Source organism: Sceloporus occidentalis, unplaced genomic scaffold, assembly GCF_023333645.1.
Source record: "Sceloporus occidentalis isolate IW3139 unplaced genomic scaffold, rSceOcc1.0.p SCAF_34, whole genome shotgun sequence".
Lineage (NCBI taxonomy): Eukaryota > Metazoa > Chordata > Lepidosauria > Squamata > Phrynosomatidae > Sceloporus > Sceloporus occidentalis.
The window spans coordinates 9,406,903-9,425,238 of record NW_028317014.1 but is presented as its reverse complement, the minus strand read 5'-3'; the positions used below and the strand labels follow the sequence as shown (position 1 = coordinate 9,425,238).

The 18,336-nt window shown below is 38.1% G+C and overlaps 1 protein-coding gene across 1 annotated transcript; it reads left to right on the top strand.

Moving 5' to 3' along the window:
- The first annotated feature begins 5,086 nt into the window (after positions 1-5,086).
- On the top strand, positions 5,087-6,112 carry LOC149298237 (cysteinyl leukotriene receptor 1-like). Its single transcript, XM_089487678.1, has one exon. The coding sequence runs from the start codon at positions 5,087-5,089 to the stop codon at positions 6,110-6,112; it is 1,026 nt and encodes a 341-aa protein (XP_089343804.1).
- The last annotated feature ends 12,224 nt before the right edge of the window (positions 6,113-18,336 follow it).

Below are 18,336 nucleotides of genomic sequence, written 5' to 3'. Positions count from 1 at the left end.
TAATGTGACCCTGCGGTGAAAGAAGCCTCCAAGAAAGTAATGAGGTGAGTGGAGGAAGGGAGGAGAGAAGGGAGAAGGGAGGAAAGGTGTGAGTACGTATGTATTTATGTATGTTAGAGTTTGTGTAAAAGTGCGTTAGGGAAAGTGTGTGTTAGCATGTGTTACCATGATCATGCCTGTGTATGTGTTATCATGATCATGCCTGTGTATTTGTTATCATGATCATGTCTGTGTGCATGCTAACATGAGTACATATGCAAAAGTGTGTGTTAGCGTGAGTGTATATGTATACATCTGTGTTAGCATGAGTGTGTGTTAACACGTGTTAGCATACATATGAGTGTGTTTAAATATGTATAGCAGTGTGAATGTTAAGGTGCCAGCCCTCCCCTGAGTGCCAGTGATTTTGGCACCCATGTGCACTTGCAAGCCAAGAGGCTGAGGGTTGAGAAAAGAGAGCTAATTTGTGGAGGGGGGTTCTGGTGCATTTAATAGGGTAAACCATGATTTAAACGTGATACCCAGCTATCATGCACATTAAATTCCATATGATGACCAGAGTGCTCCTTTAAATTAGAATAAAATAACACAGCATGGAGTAGTGCTTCACAATGCGAGAGGGGCTGGAAGGCGTCAGGCACTGATCCATGGCAAGCGCTCTCCCATTGCTGAAAAGCACTGCCTTTTATACCTTTAGTAATAAGTGAAAGTCTGTGAAATTAAACTGTGTACGTGATCATGCTCATAAGCTATTGTTTAGAAATGTTTTGGTTCAATAAAAAAAACAGGATTCCCATACTGTACTCCCTATCCTATCAGTCGACAAAAGGCAGGGTTCTCAAGGCTCACTTACATATCAGGTTCAAGGACATGTTTGGTACAGGAACATTTTTATATTGATTCACCATTTTCATATAAAGTTCCTGCTTCTACTTGTGTACAACAATAACTGTTTTAAAAAATCCATATTTTTCATTAACCCTTTCCTTAACAATTTAGCCTCACATCTGCATGCCTTCATCACACAATTAACCATTCTCTTCTGGGAACTACAAAAATAATACTTTATTGAATTAACCCTTCACTTATGATCATGAGATTTATATGGCTCTAGACGGGAACTTCCCAGGACTGGCCTCTGGAGCTCTCCATCTATTGCTCCTTGTAGGAAGCACAGAACGTGTGAAGATGCTGTTAAGAGGATTTGATGGCATGGGTGCAGATGGACCTAAAGATTCTGAAGAAATAGGTGGCGGACAGAAGATGGGCAGGACCAAGCTCTATTTCTCCCACGTATAAACTGAACACAGAACTGGAGTCTAAGCTGTGATCTTAATAGATGCAGGGTGAAATCCTGAGCCTTCTGTTATATGAGTAAATTTCAAGGGTAGCTGAGGTCTTAAGAGCATCCTTTAGGGGGATAGTTTCTGGGATATGGTGGGGCGCTATTAGATCAGTGTGTGTGTGTGTGTGTGTGTGTAAAAATGCATAGTAGGAATAAATAAGAAAATAATAAAGCATTTAGGATAAGATATGCAAGAAATAGTTGCTGGTAGACATTTCTGAATAAGGTCATTTAGTTAAGGGAGCGTCCTAGGGTGGGGTACAGCATTCCATTGGAATCTTGGAAACTAATATAGGAGAGAGAGATGGTAATGACAGAGGAGACCAGGCTCGGGTCATGAACATTGCAGAGAAAATAGTTTGAAAAGTAGTTAGCAACAGAAGATGAAATGTATCAAGGGCGAAAAACCATAGAATTTCACAGCAGATGTGGACCATCCCACCCATCTAGTCTGCCTCTTTTTTCTGCTGTGAAAATCTCAAACCTTATTTGGTCCTGTCTTTTATTCATCATGGCGTTATTCCTATCCAATGCACGCTTAAATCTCCTGTCTGTATTAACCGCCACTGCTTCTGCTGAAGGAATACAGATGGACAAATGTGTAGATGATACCTAAGATAACATGCTTCCTGATTGTGAAAAGTCAGTCAACTACAAATTCTGCTCATCAATGCTCTTAAAAACATACTCTTTATCAACAGGCAGACTAGGGTGGAAGCATTGCTTTACTACATGTGAGAGCTGGGGTTCTCTCAAAAAGGGATAAGGAGCAATCCCCCGCCCCGCCCCCCCCCCCCCCCGGCTGCTGTAATTTGAAGTTTTAGGGTAATTTCCAGAGACTATAGCTACTAGGCAACAGTTATATTTTGACTGTGATCGTCAACATATCAAGAAAACATGTAACATTGTGTTACATGTACATTTTTACTGTAACTAATTCATATTATAGTCTATGTTTACTCTGTAACTCAGTTCCAGTAGCACCTCTTTTCTTCTTTCTTATATCATCAATCTGCTATGCTCATCCATGGACATAACTCAGCAGGAATGTCACGAAAATGACGGCGATCACGGTGATGTCTTCTCCAACATTGTCCAATCGGGGGAGAGGACGTCACCAAAGCTTGAACTCAGGGCAATATGGCGGAGCGTCTTGTGACGTCCTATCCCCAATCCTCCAAGTTGCCTGCCTGGTTATGTCTGCAGAGATGCAGAGAAGATTGAAGATAGCAGATTAAATGTAGATTTCCATTTTAAAATATCAGACAATGCTCTCCATAAAATGTAAAAAAAATATATTAAAAAAAAAATAGCAATTTCATTATGCTCTGCATAGATAAGGTGGTCCAAATGGACTATATTTTGTCTAAAAAAAACCAAAACATTCAAATCACCTTGTGATATATAATGTACACATATTCTGGCATTGAAGAAGAAGAGTGCCCTTCTCCTAAGAGAATGAGTGCAATCAAACAGAAGGTGGAGGACAGCTTGAGTGAGGATTATTTCATTATTTCTTTTTTTGTGGGTATTAAAATTCTATTCTGTATGCAAGTAGCTTTTTAGTGAACATAAAAGGTTAGAATAAGTAGGAGGTAGGGAATTCCGAGTGTGATGGCGGAATAAGTAGAACACAGGGGAAAACCTGGAAATGCAGATGGGAAGAAATGATAATAGTCACAAGTTTTGTGCAGAAGAAAGAGACCTTTAGGAGAGTATCTGGAGATGAGATTGAAGATATACAAGGCACAGTGTTGTTAAGGGTGAGGAGTGAACATCTTATTCTGTAGCATATGGTGAAAGCTTAGTGCTAAGGACCAGCAGGTGAAAAGAGACAGGATAAGAAGATTCATCTAGCAAAGGTGTTCAAAATGGATTGGTGATCTTTCCATGATCTTTCCAATGCTTCATTAACTTCTAACCATGTTCGACTTGGAGTAGCTGAGCAAATGATAAAGCCTGACCCAAAAGCACATTTCCAGAAATCCCTGAGCGAACGTCACGAATAAAGATCATAAAGTTTTGTTTAGTTATTGTGGATGAAAGCAAGGTTTGTATTAATAGTGATAACGGTGATTTCTATTCATAGCTTTTGTTCACATTGTGAGGTTATGCACAGAAATTTACTTTTCATAAACACCGTGTCAGGTCTTTGATCGAAATGTTTACAGCTTCTGTAAATTCTGCTGTCAAATATATTTCACTACATTGCTTAACGAAAAAAACAACAATGACTTATTTCTCGGAAAGCTCACGAGTCCTGTACAAGAAAGCCTTCAGGAAAATATATCCAGCGAGTTAGGACAGTAAGAATAACAGATGGTGAAGAATGACATTCCAAAGATACAGTGTTAACACACACTAAACTGGATTGATATTGGCATGGGTACAAAGTAGAAAGCCGCACCATGGTTGATTATAAAGCTAAGCAGGGTTATAAAAAGAAAGCAACAATAATATTAGCAATTTAAAAAAAAGATCGGAATAAAAAAAGATTCAATGGTCGACAGTATAGATTAGATTGCTTGTGATATCCAAGCACATTCACACAAATATAGAAAAAATAGAATTGGAGTACGCGCTAAACCAATGTTTTTACTACGGATTTTGCAGCTATCCATGAATCATCTAAACACAGTAAGTGGCACATCTTGTTCTGCTACAAACTGAGTATCTTACCATAGTAAGGCAGATGCTAACCGCTGTATGGGTGGAAATAGCTCAAGCTGTGGCAATTTCCTCTGACTTCCTGCCCGATACTCCTTAACTGCGACTTGGGTGGCTTCTGGGTATACCAGGGTTCTGGGTATGATGCTGTGTAACCAACATGCTGTGTAGCCAAAAAAGGTGATTGAAACGGATGAGCTACATTGTAGAAGAGTTCCTGAAAACATCCGAGAACCCATTTTCAGCTTTAGTGATGGCCACACCACTGTCTTCCCTTCCTAGAACAAAAATGTGTAATTTACTGGTATCAGGATTTATCATCAGCCCTTGCTATATTTCTTTGGTATCTTGTTTCATACAATACCGTATAATCACACAATATAACTCTTAATCAAGTAAAACATATTTTTGTATCTTGCTATAACTGCTTATGTAACATTTACTGCTGAGAAGTTACATTTGTCATATAGAACAAGAAGATATTTATTGAGATGGTTGGTTGGGATGTGTTCATGTCAAATTGATGTTATTTAACTAACTTTTTCCTGTACTTGATCATTTTACTGTAAGTGGAGTAATATGTCTGCCCTTTGGTTATTCATTAACAAACAATTGATGTGAATTACAAAATGTCATAAATGTTTATATGTATAGAATGCCAGCACTTGTTTGACCTAGGTCACTAGAATTAAATGGCGTCCCACTTCTAGGTACTATGAATAATAAGCCACATTGGGGAAACCCCTTTCCATGGGGCCAAGACAATATGAGGGAAGGTATGCCTCATGTATTGCCAACACATTTAATGTAAATATAAATATTTAATCTAGCCACAATGCTGACAAATATATAGATTAAATGTCATGTGCGTGCATAGTTTAAATCTTTATGAAGTCATCAGGTCCCCAGCAGCCAATAAATTTACTTTTAGACCATTTTATCTTTATGATATGGCCTACATAATGCAGAATACAGGAGGCTGCGGCAGCTATTTCTTAATTAATCTTAATAAACAATTCATTTTTTTCTCGTTTATATTTGAAGATTTCGATGATATAGCCCAAGAAAGAGATCATGTTGAATGCAACACATTCTTCTCTAAACACAACCTGCAGCATTAATGACTTCCGGAACCAAGTTTACTCTACAGCCTATTCCATGTTCACCCTGTTTGGACTTATTGGGAATAGCTTTGCTCTGTTTGTCCTTCTGAAGACCTACAGACAGAGAACAGCCTTTCACATCTACATGTTAAACCTTGCCATCTCAGATCTACTCTTTATTTTTACCCTTCCTTTGCGAGTGGTGTATTATGTCCACAAGGGAAGATGGTACTTTGGGGACTTTCTGTGCCGAATTAGCTCCTATGTTTTTTATGTCAACTTGTATTGCAGTATCTTCATTTTGACTGCAATGAGCTTCACACGGTTTTTGGCCATTGTCTTTCCAGTAAAAAGCCTTAAGTTTGTGTCAGAGAGAAAAGCCAAGTGGACTTGCGCTGCAATATGGATTTTTGTCACTATAACAACTTCCCCATTTCTTATGACTGGATCTTCTTTCGATAAATCTGACAATAAGACCAAATGCTTCGAGCCTCCTCGGAACCCGCAAAATTTGATTGCTCTCAACTATTTTTCCTTGATCGTTGGCTTTGTCATCCCATTTACAATAATATTGGTTTGTTATACCCTGATTATAAGAACATTGATGAAAAATTCTATGCAAAAACAAATAGCATCCCGGAAGAAGGCCATTAGAATGATTATTATTGTTATGGCTGTGTTCTTTCTAAGTTTTATGCCGTATCATATCCAGCGTACAGTCCATCTTCATTTCATACAGGAAAGTAAGACATGTGAAGAGAAGCTAACAGCACAAAAGAGTGTCGTCATCACTCTGTCCCTTGCAGCCTCCAACTGTTGCTTTGACCCACTACTGTACTTCTTCTCGGGAGAAAACTTTCGAAGGAGAATTTCTACTTTTCGGAAACAGTCCCTAACAAGTATGGCGCATGAAGTCAATAGAAAGAAGTCTGGAAGTTTACAGGCGAATTGTGATGTGTTCCAGGAACTCCAGAAGCAGAATAGCAATGAGAATTAGGACACAATGTAATGCTTTCTGTGTAGGCAGACACGGTGGGTAAAGAAACCAAAAAGAGGTAGATTGAAGAATGATGAGTTTATCTTTTGCCAATGAAGGAGACAGAGAAAATCCATTACATTATCTAGAACTGTATGTATTTTCAGAGCTTTGGTAAAATAATGGAGAAAACTGTGGGATCTGTATTGGATTGCTAGCTTGATCTATTTTCTTACGTAATGAAACATGTAAGCTTTCTGGGTAGGGCTTTATCCTCAATCTATGGACTCTGCCTTTCACCGTTAGTGGACAATATAGGTCTGTGAGGATGTTGCGTATATGAATTATGATGTATTGTGCAATAAGCACTATATGATGATCTGAATGACTGATGTTTAACCCCTTAAGGACAATGGGCAGCCCCTAAACCCATTGAAAACAATGTATTTTGAGCCTGTACATGTACGGGCTTTGTCATTAAGAGGTTAACATTGGAATAACCTTTATTGTTTACTTGCTGAACAGCCATTTAAAAAATGTTGCACTTGTATTGTTAATGTGTTTTAATTTTACGCAGTATTTTCCTGAAAGCAAGAAATATAACATGGTACTGGATCACTGTTAAGCCAAACTATTGTTTGTTTTTCCCCCCAAGGAATTGTATATATTAGTCTCAGGGGTAGATGAATAATAAAGGAGCACTCAAGACCAGTATTAAGAAGGAAAATGATTAGCTGCTTAAATGCCAAATCTGGGTAAAAATATCTGGCACGCTGTGTCCTTTTATGATCTTCCCTTCCAAGTTAACCTAAAAAATACGTTCACATGAGTCTATGTCAGGAAAATCCAAAAAATTGTGTCTTCTCAATGATCGTTATGCAGTCAAGCGGTCAGTGTGCAGACACAGAGGGGGTGCTCTTAACATGCAGTCCACAAGTGGCGTCATTGGAAGAATTTGTCCTAAAAAAAATCTGGTAGGTTTCCTGGGGAAATTAAGTATGTTGCACATTAGATTTCTAGCTCAGGATGTGTACTAGCCATAAAAACTGCTTTTCTAAGAAGATATTTTCACTATGCCCAGGCCTTTATCTATAGGGTTACCGCAACTTAGCCTCAACTCATACGGCTTGGGAAATCTATGTGTCACACAAATACCCTACCTAGTGTTGCCAACCACCAAGGGTGGAAGCACCATTTGCAAGCTGATTTTGTACTGCAAATAGCCTTCCAGGAGAAATTACAAGCACAGTTAAATGTGATATACTAGGGGCTTTTCTGTTAAGTATTTTGTTTTTGTATATAGATGTGCAGACAGCAGAGCCTTTACTAGGGAACTGCAGAAACAATGTCCCTGAGACAGCCACAAAAAGTATGTGATGCCAGCGTGGGTTTTGTTAAGTCAGAGGTCATTGCCTCTGAGTGGCTCAAGTGGTTTTGTTTTACCTTGTGATGTTTGGAGTAGCTACTCCTCTTGTCCCACGGATAGATAAACCATTGGATCATATCAACTTTTATCATGATTTATAGATTTATTTCCATTTTGTAGCCACTTAATTATGAGCTGGGAAATAGTTTGACACAAATGCCCTCAATTTTGTATAGTAGCATGTATAAAAAGTATTCATAAAGCACACCGATATAGTGAGCTAATTCATCCACACACCTGTTTCCTAAATACATGCTGCCTAGTACCTATTCTACACCAATAATGCTTTCAAGTTAGGTACTTTTAAAGGTATTACAGTATGTTTTGTGCCCTGAAGCATTTACAATGTAAAGAAAGATTGAAAATCTTACAGCGCTTTAAATTAAAATGAGGTTTTCTTCACCCAAATAATAAGGGCCATACCATCCACTTACAGCAACAACAAACAGCAATATCATAAGGGATAATCTCTAAACCAGTTAATTAATAATATGTATAAAAGTATTTTAAGCTACTTAGAGAATAGGGTTCAGAATGACATATAGTGTGTCTTGAAATCTTAAAATGTTTATAAGGACAGAGCACACAGGTTGCAAAAGTTTCTTTCTGTGTGTGCATTCCAGTTGGAAATGATGGATGGATAGCCGTAGAGTAAACCCATCTGCCTGCAGGTTTTAAATGCGAAGTCCTGCTTACATTGCTTCCAACGCGGTGTTTATTCTGCTGTAAGAGGGTGTCCATCCTCACTTCATCTGTAAGCAGCCTTCCTTAGAAATGCTACATAAATTATTCAATGACCACATCTGGTTCCGCGCAACCTCAATTAACAAGAAAACTACTCTAAAATCATATCTCTTATCATATCAGAGAGATACACTTCCTGATAGAACATTAGTGAAGACAAAAAGCAGAGAAAATGCATTATTTTCCCTTGTTGTTGAAAAAACTATATTCACAACATTGTAATGGTTTTATGTTTTTGTAAATGTTGTGGAAGAGAAAAGCATGTACGCGGTATGGAATACGTTAATCAGTATATTACCAACCTGTATTGTACAATGAACTTTAAAGTGTTTTGTGCAGCTATCTCTACACCAATGCAGCCATCAAAACTGACTACTGACTTACCTGACATCCATGTAGTCAAGCTTGACTGTCTACTCTCATGGTCTCCTTGGTTGACAGTCTCGACAGTCTACTCAAACTGGTGGTGGCAAACTCAACCACCGACTTACAGCGTCTAACTCACCAGTACTTGGCTCGCCAGCGAACTGGTTATATGTGAATCAATGCGTAGCTGTTAAAGTTGGATTTGGCAAGCGTTTTCAAGTTAAGTCCGTTGACTTACCCCTGCAACTTGACTAATTAAAACCTTAGTGAATGGACTTGCCCCTGCCAGGGCGCTTTTTGCGCTTGCTTAAAACCTCATGCTTTTTTGGAATAGAATTCAGATGATCAATGGCAAGATGACCAGAGTTTTGGACAAGGGTGTGTAAAAATCAGGGCCGGCCCTACAATGCAGCCGACTGGGGCAATTGCCCCAGGCGGCACTTCAGAAGGGGCGGCACTTTGCCGCCCCAAGCGGTTTTTTTTTTGAAGCGGAGAGAGAGAGGGGCAGCGAGTGGTTTTCGCTTACCCGCTCGGCGCCCCTCTCTCTCTCCTCTGCGGCGAGTTTCCCTGTTCGGTCTCTGTGCCGGCTTGTAATGCAGAGCGCCGGAAGTGACGTGAATTTCCGGCGCTCAGCATTACAAGCCGGCACCGTGGCAGCACAGGGAGACTCGCCGCAGGACTGTTTAAGGGTAAGTACCGGTGGGGGGGTTAGATAATGCCGCCCCCCCCCCTCGGCGGGGGGCGGCATTTTAAACTTCGCCCCAGGCGGCGTTAAGTCTTCGGCCGGCCCTGGTAAAAATGTTAACAGGAGATCCTAATTAAGTTTGGTTTCCATTTAATACTGAATAAACTATGGCTTTAGAGCAGGGAATTGTGGTTCAAAATATCTTGTTGCAGCTATGTTTCTGGGATTATATATTTCTGTGTTACTGTATAATAAAAACATTTACACCCTTTCCCCAGGCAATAGTACATTGGTGGCTTCAGAAAATGTAATATTGTGTTTTGTTTGTTTCTTTTTTTAAATGAAAGAAGGGCTGGGGCATCTTTTGCACTGTTTTCAAAAATACCAAATTGTATTTTATACGAATTTCCAAGGAAATCGTTTTTTGAAATGACTGTGTTTATATAAGAATGTTGCACCAAGATAATTATCCACTTACTGTGGAATGTATCATTTCATAAATGTAATTTATTGTAACAACCGAAATAAAATATTACGACAGTCGAGCTATGTCAGCATCCATTCTCTTTCAAGTGCATTAATGATTATTTTCCAGCTTCCGATATGTTTATTTCATTATTGCCACTAATAATTATGATTATCCCGTTGATGTTGTAACTGTAACATTTCCAAGCCTAACATGAACAAGCAATGAGCCAGCTACTGCAATAGGAAGGAGGAAGCTCTGTTTCAGCCTGATTCCAGATGAAGAAAGATTCTACATATGAGGTAGATAGGAGGCCTAGATACTGAAATTGTAGAAGTCTAACCACCTGCTTATCACATTCCTTTTTCAAATAAGCAAAATCTATGAGCCAAGTATGTTCTAATGACGATCAATTGTTATATCAGATGTTTTCCCTGATTTTTTAAAATAATATCACAATAATATATGCAATATTGTATTTGTTCTTTCAACAGAATAATCTAAGGCTGCCACTCAATATGTATTAAGATGTCTTTTATATACTCATATTTTGTTAAGAGAGCAAAAATACATAATGTTTCTTATCTCCTGTAACATAAAATAAAAGTTGACACTGATTAAGACACACTGGGGAATCCCTGACTCCACGGTAGTCTGTTTTATGTCAGAAGCAGAAATTAATCCTATAAAGTCTTATCAGATTATCTCTAACTACCAGTTCCAAAATGATGTGCAATTTAAAATTAAAGAGACACTCTAGTCATCATTTAATGCACATGATAGCTGTGTAGTAACTTTACATTTTAGTGGTGCCCCCCTTGTTAATACATGGACGATCTTACAGAATCCCTACATATACATTTGCCCCCCCCCCCCCGATATATGCGTTAATATGCGTTAGGCTGAACTAATCTCCACGCACATTATATACTTACTTCCAGCACTGGCTTGGTGAACATTGTGAGCGGTGGTCTTTTCAGATCCCTGAATGGGAAGCAATGGGAGTGCTTTCTTGGCACTGATTGGCTGCTTTAAGCAAGCAATCATTGGCAAGAATCATCAGACCACGGAGGAGGACGGCAGCTTTTACTGCATGATGCTTTCATTTATTATTATTATTAAAGTACCTTTAACTAAGTATTATGACCCATTAGAGACAGAAGGTGTCCTCTTATCAAATGCATGAAATTAATTTAGCAAATTCTGGTCCTAAACATGCAAGTCCTCCGTCTGCTCCTTATTCACGTGAGGTAGTCTGGATGAATATCCAGACGCAAACCACATGCAGATAAATGTATAATGTGTTTTAGTTTGCACTACTCTATCTTTGTCGTTATTGCAGGTAAAATTATTTTTGCATGTTTTTGTTTCATGAGTATGTTTTACACTCAACATTAACATGGCTTTTGGTAAGGCGTCATCGTAATTTTTGTTTGTTTCACACATTCTTAAGGTTGTTTTTATAATTTATAATGCTTATAAATAAGAAGACGTTGCAAGATTTTATCTAGACTTGCCCTACTTTAACAAGAAATTAGGACATTGTTACACTTTGGTGAAGCAATTCAACCGGTAGGAGTAGGTGGATGGTTCCTGCCACCCTTTGGACTTCCCTTACAGCAGTAGCATCTTGTTTAGGATATTATGTATATCACCATTTCATCTATAGCACACGGTGGTTTGATAATTTCGAAGAATTTGTATTGCTCTTGTTTGTAATGCTTTCATTAACCCCTTCGCGACCTTTGCCGGTTCAGGACCGTCATGACATGAAGGTCACTAAATGACCTTTGACGGTCCTGAACCGTCAAAAAGTAAAATAAGCTTAGAAAGTGATCAACGATCACTTTCTTCGCTTAAACGGCGTTACTGTAATGCCTCGATGTCGAGGCATTCAGCAAGGCCGAGATCGGCATCGGGGGCCATGTCTGGCCCCTCCCGGAGGCGTCAACAGCCCGTTTTAAAAGCGTTTAGGAGGCGATCAACGATCGCCTCCTAAACTTAAATGGTGTCGCTGGAATGCCTCGATCAGGAGGCATCCAGCGACACCAAACACTTACCTCTGGGTGGGCTGTGACCGCTCCGGAGAGCGGTCACAGCCGCCGCTGCCGGTGATCTTCGCCATCAAGCAAGATGGCGGCGGCCCGGGAAATAAAACAATAAAGACGAAAAAGTTCGCTAGAGGGTCTCCAGACCCTCTAGAGAACTGGCTCCACTTGCTGGTTGAATACAGGTACTGCATTCAACCATGCAAGTCAATGGAGCCCAGCTTTCTAATCACTATGTGATTAGTAAAATATTCAAAAAAAATAAAAAAAAAAAAAAAAATGGAAAAAAAAAAAAAAAAAAAATGTGCTAACATTTAAAAATTATTATGCAGTGATGTCACTAGATGAACCATCCAGTACCAGAAAAATGTGTAAAAAAAATATTAAAAAAGGATTAAAAAAATAAAATAAAATTAAAAAATAAAGTTTATTATTTTGAGCAAGTGCTAAAATTTCTCAAAAATCTCAACAAAGAGTTAAAAAAAAAGCACTTCAAATACCCAAGGGGTGTCTAATATATAATAAAAATGGCTGATGGGGTAAATTGGAGTGGCCTAGCTCAAAGATAGGGCATAGGTACAGACTGACCAAAATGGAGAAAAAAAGCGCACTTCCCAAATGTGGCATTTTAAATCTGAAACAACCCGACAAACCCATGCATGTCGGGTATCACTGTACTCAGGAGATGTTCCTGAACACACATTGGGGTGTTGTTTGACAGTGGCATATACCAGGACCTGTATATCTATAACTAAAGTACAATTTGTGTGAAAAAAAAATAAAAAATTACTATTACAAAGTTTGACAAAGTGTAGTTCTATAATTGGTGCATGGAAAGGGTTAAAATAACAGCATTTGGAATACCCTGGGGTGTCTAGTTTTCAAAAATATATGGTTTGAATGGGTTAAATTGAGTTAACCGGCTTCAAAGATATTCCAAAGAGGAGAGGGAGGCACAATGACCAAATGACCACCTGAATTACGCATGCCCCAAAAGTAGCCTTTTACCAGCCAAACAATCTGACAAACCCATGCATGTGGGGTATCGCTGTACTCAGGAGATGTTGCTGAACACATATTGGGGTGTTGTTTGACAGTGACATATACCAGCAACTGTATATCTATAACTAAAGTACAATTTGTGTGGGAAAAAAAATAAAAAAAATTACTATTACAAAGTTTGACAAAGTGTAGTTGTATAATTGGTGCATGGAAAGGGTTAAAATAACAGCATTTGGAATACCCTGGGGTGTCTAGTTTTCAAAAATATATGGTTTGAATGGGTTAAATTGAGTTAACCGGCTTCAAAGATGTTCCAAAGAGGAGATGGAGGCAGACTGACCAGATTTGTTAAAAAAGATTTGGAAATCATAAAACGCTACTTGTACTTATTGCCCTATAACTTACAAAAAACAGCAAAAAAACATAAAAACATTGGGTATTTCTAAACTCAGGACAAGTAGTAGAATCTATTTAGCTAGTTTTTTTACTTGCTTTTTTAGGTGAGTAAAAGATTTTTCAAATAAAAGTCATAAAATGTTTTTTTTTTTCAATTTTTCACCATGTTTTTTTAATTTTTTTTATAGTAAATAAGATGATACAATCAAAATAATGGTATCTGAAGAAAGCCCATCTTGTCCTGAAAAAAACAATATATAACTTATGTGGGTACACTAAATGGGTGAGGAGAAAATTACAGCTGAACACAAGCACCACAAAAGTGTCAAAACAGCCTCGGTCCCACAGGGTACAAAACGAAAAATGAGCCCGGTCCTTAAGGGGTTAAACAACCTTGTTATTGTTGTTCCTTTAGAATATTTGATAGTTTTATTGCTTATCTTTTTCAATGAAAGTTGCTTTTGTTATCTAAAAGTGAACTGTTACTGTATTACAAGGCTATATCTTTAAATTAATACATGTAAATGAATTTGGCTCATAATTTAGGTTACAATTATCACATAACCCTAGAAAATTAGGAGGTTCCACTGAGATCATGAATTTAGATTAAATAAGGAGAATTGATGAATTGGTCAATATCTTATTGTTTCTGCAGGATATGGCCATCATCAGTTTAAAACCTTGTACGGTAGGAGGTTAAAAGTCTGCTTTGATTTATAAATACTGAATGTAGATTTAGTTAATGGAAAGTTGACACGGAGAAAAGGGATTCCAAGTTACGCTCATAAAACATGGGAGGAAAGGTGTCGTTGCTAGTCTGATGTGTCCAAAATCGCAAAAACAAGTGATAAAATCATGAAAAGGTTGTGCAATGATTTGCAAGATTGTCAGTTGCTGGTTGCTGAGCGAGATCATTGGAGAAGTGATATGTTTGATCCAATTATGCCACCCAAATCAAGCTAAATGTACAGACAGCTGACCCTGTAGCACGAGGGCCATAAATGCTATAGTTTGGGTCCCAAGCACAGTCCTCTAGGGCAGGGGTAGGCAACCTTCGGCACTCGAGATGTTGTGAACTACATTTACCTTGATTCTTTGCCAGCATTATGACTGTAAGAGCATTATGGGAGATGTAGTCCACAACATCAGGAGTGCCGAAGGTTGCCTACCCCTGCTCTAGGGAAATCAGAGTCAGGAACACCAACTTGTAGCAAAAACAGTGCTTTATTTTTAACTGCTCAAACCCCAAAACCAAATCATAAAAAGAAAAACCTAGCTCCCAATCAGAGCCCTCTCTAACTAAACCAGACTAGCCAACCTAAATACCCACTAATTTGACCTCCCAGCCAGACCCAGCTAAGCCAGGCTCTGGAAAACCTTCCCCAGACAGCACACAAAGGTCCAGGCAGGTATTGCCTCACTTGGTCTTCTTCGGCATGGCTTTTCCACAGAATGGGGGAACGGAGCATTGGCCCACCCTGCTCTCCAATTGCTCCACCCCAGGGACCCAAATGTATGATCTTTTATATATATATATATATATATATATATATATATATATATATATACATATATTCTGTAGTTTTATTAGGACAGTATAGGTCTACATGCATTTTGTGTAATAACCTATATGTATAAATCAAATGACTCTATAACCTGTAAGTTTTAAGCACATGCATTAAAAGAGTTAACAAGGAATGTAAAATAAGTATTTGCACATTATAGTTAAATTATAATTTCAGAAACTATCATATATGAATAAGAATACACATATTTAATAAATAAAGTTATAGATTTATTGAAATTAATATGTATAGTATATATACATATGTTGTATATATTTTGGAATATTATGGATGTCAGGCGAAACACGTCTGACATCATCTGGAGGTACCTACGCGTGAATCACCCGCGAAGAAAAATACCCAGGACTCATGTGAATCGTTTAATTTTATGAGTTGTCGTGAGAGTCGTCACCACGGCTAAGAGTAAGCCTTTTTAATCTTTTTCAATTTTATATGATTAAAAAACGTGTCACGCTATATCTTATTTCCCTTGTGCTTTATATGGTATGAGCCAGCGCCATCCACTATATGTCAGAGGTTGGGATTTGAAAAATAAAAAATAAAGACAAGCTGATATATTGAGCAGTATTTTGATCTGCTCCTTTAAATGTGAGTGGAACTACAGAGGGGGAGATTGTGTATCCAGAATTGTATTACACAGTGTGAACCATTCCTTTTTCTTGTTTTTTTTCTATTTTATGTATACAGTACCCTGATACTTGAGAAAAAAGAAAAAGAAGGGGAAGATAAATTGTATTCTCAAACGAAGCTCTTCAGGACCCTCTAACAGTTTACTTAAGTATCATTTTTTTCTTTTGTGAAAACATACTTGAACAATATTTTGTTATATTCTGTTACAATTGTATCATAGCGATCCATCTATTTTTCTTTCTAAAATAGAGACTCCTTCTGAGTTGCCATCGGAAACATTATTATTATTATTTATTGTTTTATATATCGCCATCTAGCACACAGGTTTCAGATAATAGCCAATACCAGTCCAAACCCCCTGAACAAAATAAAGGAACCAATGTTTTAAATGAAGAAATGGTACATTGTGTTCCTAATAAAACATCTGCCAAAAGTCATTGTACTAAAAACATTTCTTATTTTCCAGATACAGATTGCACTATTTCAAAGGATATACTGAATAAACAATCTCTCTCTAATAAAGAGAAATTTAATGATAATTTTACCCAGGATGATCTTATGCCTGAGACATCCTACCGGGAAGATAAACAGGTGTCATCTGAAAATTATTTAACAGTAGATCCAGACATTTAACTGTATACAGTGAGTTTATGGTAATAATCAACAATCTGTGTTGAATGAGAAATAGAAATGCTGGAAAAGTGCCGTAATAGTTAAAAAAAAAAATTCACATGATTTGGGTGGTTTGGAAGAGATGAAAAAACAACTACCCAGGACACTAAACCTCATCACAGAGACCTACTGGAGTCTGGTGCCCAAGCATTGATTTTTTAATCAAAACAGAAACAAGCTCTAATTAAACCCATCATAAAACCTTTTAATGGATCAACACAGGATTTTGAGTAATTCAGAGTCATCTAAGAAAGGGTTCCTAAGAACCCATGGGGTGTGATAATTTAATTCAAGATATTGAACCCGAGATCCTTCATTAGCAAACCAATTATTATAGGAAATGTATTGATAACTACGCTGAAATTACTAAATTACTGGTAATGCTATTGAAAAAGGGGCAACCCTGGAAATGGTGCCAAGCTCTATGTTTTGTCTTAACCAGAAATTTCTATTTGGAAACCGGTTTCAGGCACTCCTTTTTAAGAGCTGCCCTTTATCAGAAACATGATCAGCAAAATGAAATAATTGCTCATGCAAGCAAAGCTCTATCATCAATGTTCCCTTTGTTTTTTATTAGTTGGTGTGTGCAGAAATGTTATGTGCAAATTGTTTTCCTGTTACAAAAGTATGTGTGCACTGAATGCTTGTGCAAATGTAAAACTGAAATTATTTTTATTTTCATTTTAGTTTTGGCACAGCCTCTCTCTAATGTATTGCCATTGTTTAATGTAACACAAATATAAATGCAATCTATGAAGTTGTGTATTCAGTTAAGGTTTCTTTTATATACTTTGTTCAGATTGTTGTTCCATTAAATAAGACATCAAAATGTCAGTGAAAGATAGTTGACAAGTTATCCAGATGCTTAATGTGAAAATCTTTACACATAGCACAGTTTATGTAAGTTTACAAAATATTTAACATGAAACTGCACAGAATAACAACAGATTAACATACATATTTAAATCACTCATTCATTTTTTCTCTCTCCGGTCTTTGGCATCTACTCATTCTTTGTAAATTCTATCTTGACTAATAGAAGTTCCATCCAATTGGTAGCTTTTGGTTCTCATTAGCATATCTAAATGACAGTCACCTAAATGGTTTTAGAGTTGGTGTGTACTAGGAAGGTTCTGCCAATGTACATCAATTTGTGTATCTTTTTAAGTGTATGTATGTGTAAGTGTTGGAGTGGTGTGTGTATGTACACGTAAGTGCAAAGTGGCTGTGTGCGTGTATGTGTAAGTTGTAAGAGTGTGTGTGCACATATGTGGAATGAAGTAAGTATGTATGGGTATAGGATCTACAGAATTTTCTGCCTTTTATTCAAGGAGAAACTGTCCATCAACTCTTACAATACTTCCAAAAGTTATAAGATAAGGGCAAGGAAATATTTCTTAAGAGCATTTGTCACACTCTACCCAGGCCTCGGAGCTGCATGTCTTATGTTTCCCTGTCTTGCTTTAATCCATTCCTGGATTTCCATATGCTCTGTTCTGATCTTCCATCCCTTGATTTCAGTCTTGCTCTTTGGTTCAGCTCTGTTTCCTTTATAAGATGTGTCCCACCTGTTTGTTCTGTTTGTCTCAGTATGCAGTCTAAAGGTTTGTCCTTCTCAGTTCTGTGTTTGGATTCAATGTTTAGTTTATCAGTACTTTCATATGCAGGGATTAGCATTAGGACCCACCATCATTGGAGTACTTTGGCGTAGTGGTGGGCTAAGCATACTATGGCCATATGATGTGACGGAATCTCCAATTGTTATCACATAGTCCTAGGCTAGTTCCTGTATCCATGTTTGTCTGTCTCTTATGTACCCTTGCCCTTCTTCCCTGAATCATCTGAGGATTTCGGTTCCTCTCTCCTCTCCCCATGTTCCAGTTAAGATGTCCTATCCTTGCTTAAAGGAGAAGCGTCTGAGGATTCTGGCTCCTCACTCCTTCCCCTGTGTTCCTTGCCTTGTTCCCTCTCCTTTGTTGTGCCCTGTATCGTGTATGTCTTGTCTGGTTATGTTTCGTGCCTGGTCCCCCTTTCCCTTGCTTGTTATGTTTCTGCTATATCCTTTGCTTAGCTTCCATACTCCCAGCCTGCAGCATCCTGCACGTGATTCCAGGGATATGTTTCATGCCTGCTCCAGGGTGCCTGCCGGATATCACTTCGTTTCATTCTGGACTTCATCCACTGCTATATCAGGGCGCTGGTGTTTGGCTGCACAACCCTAGGT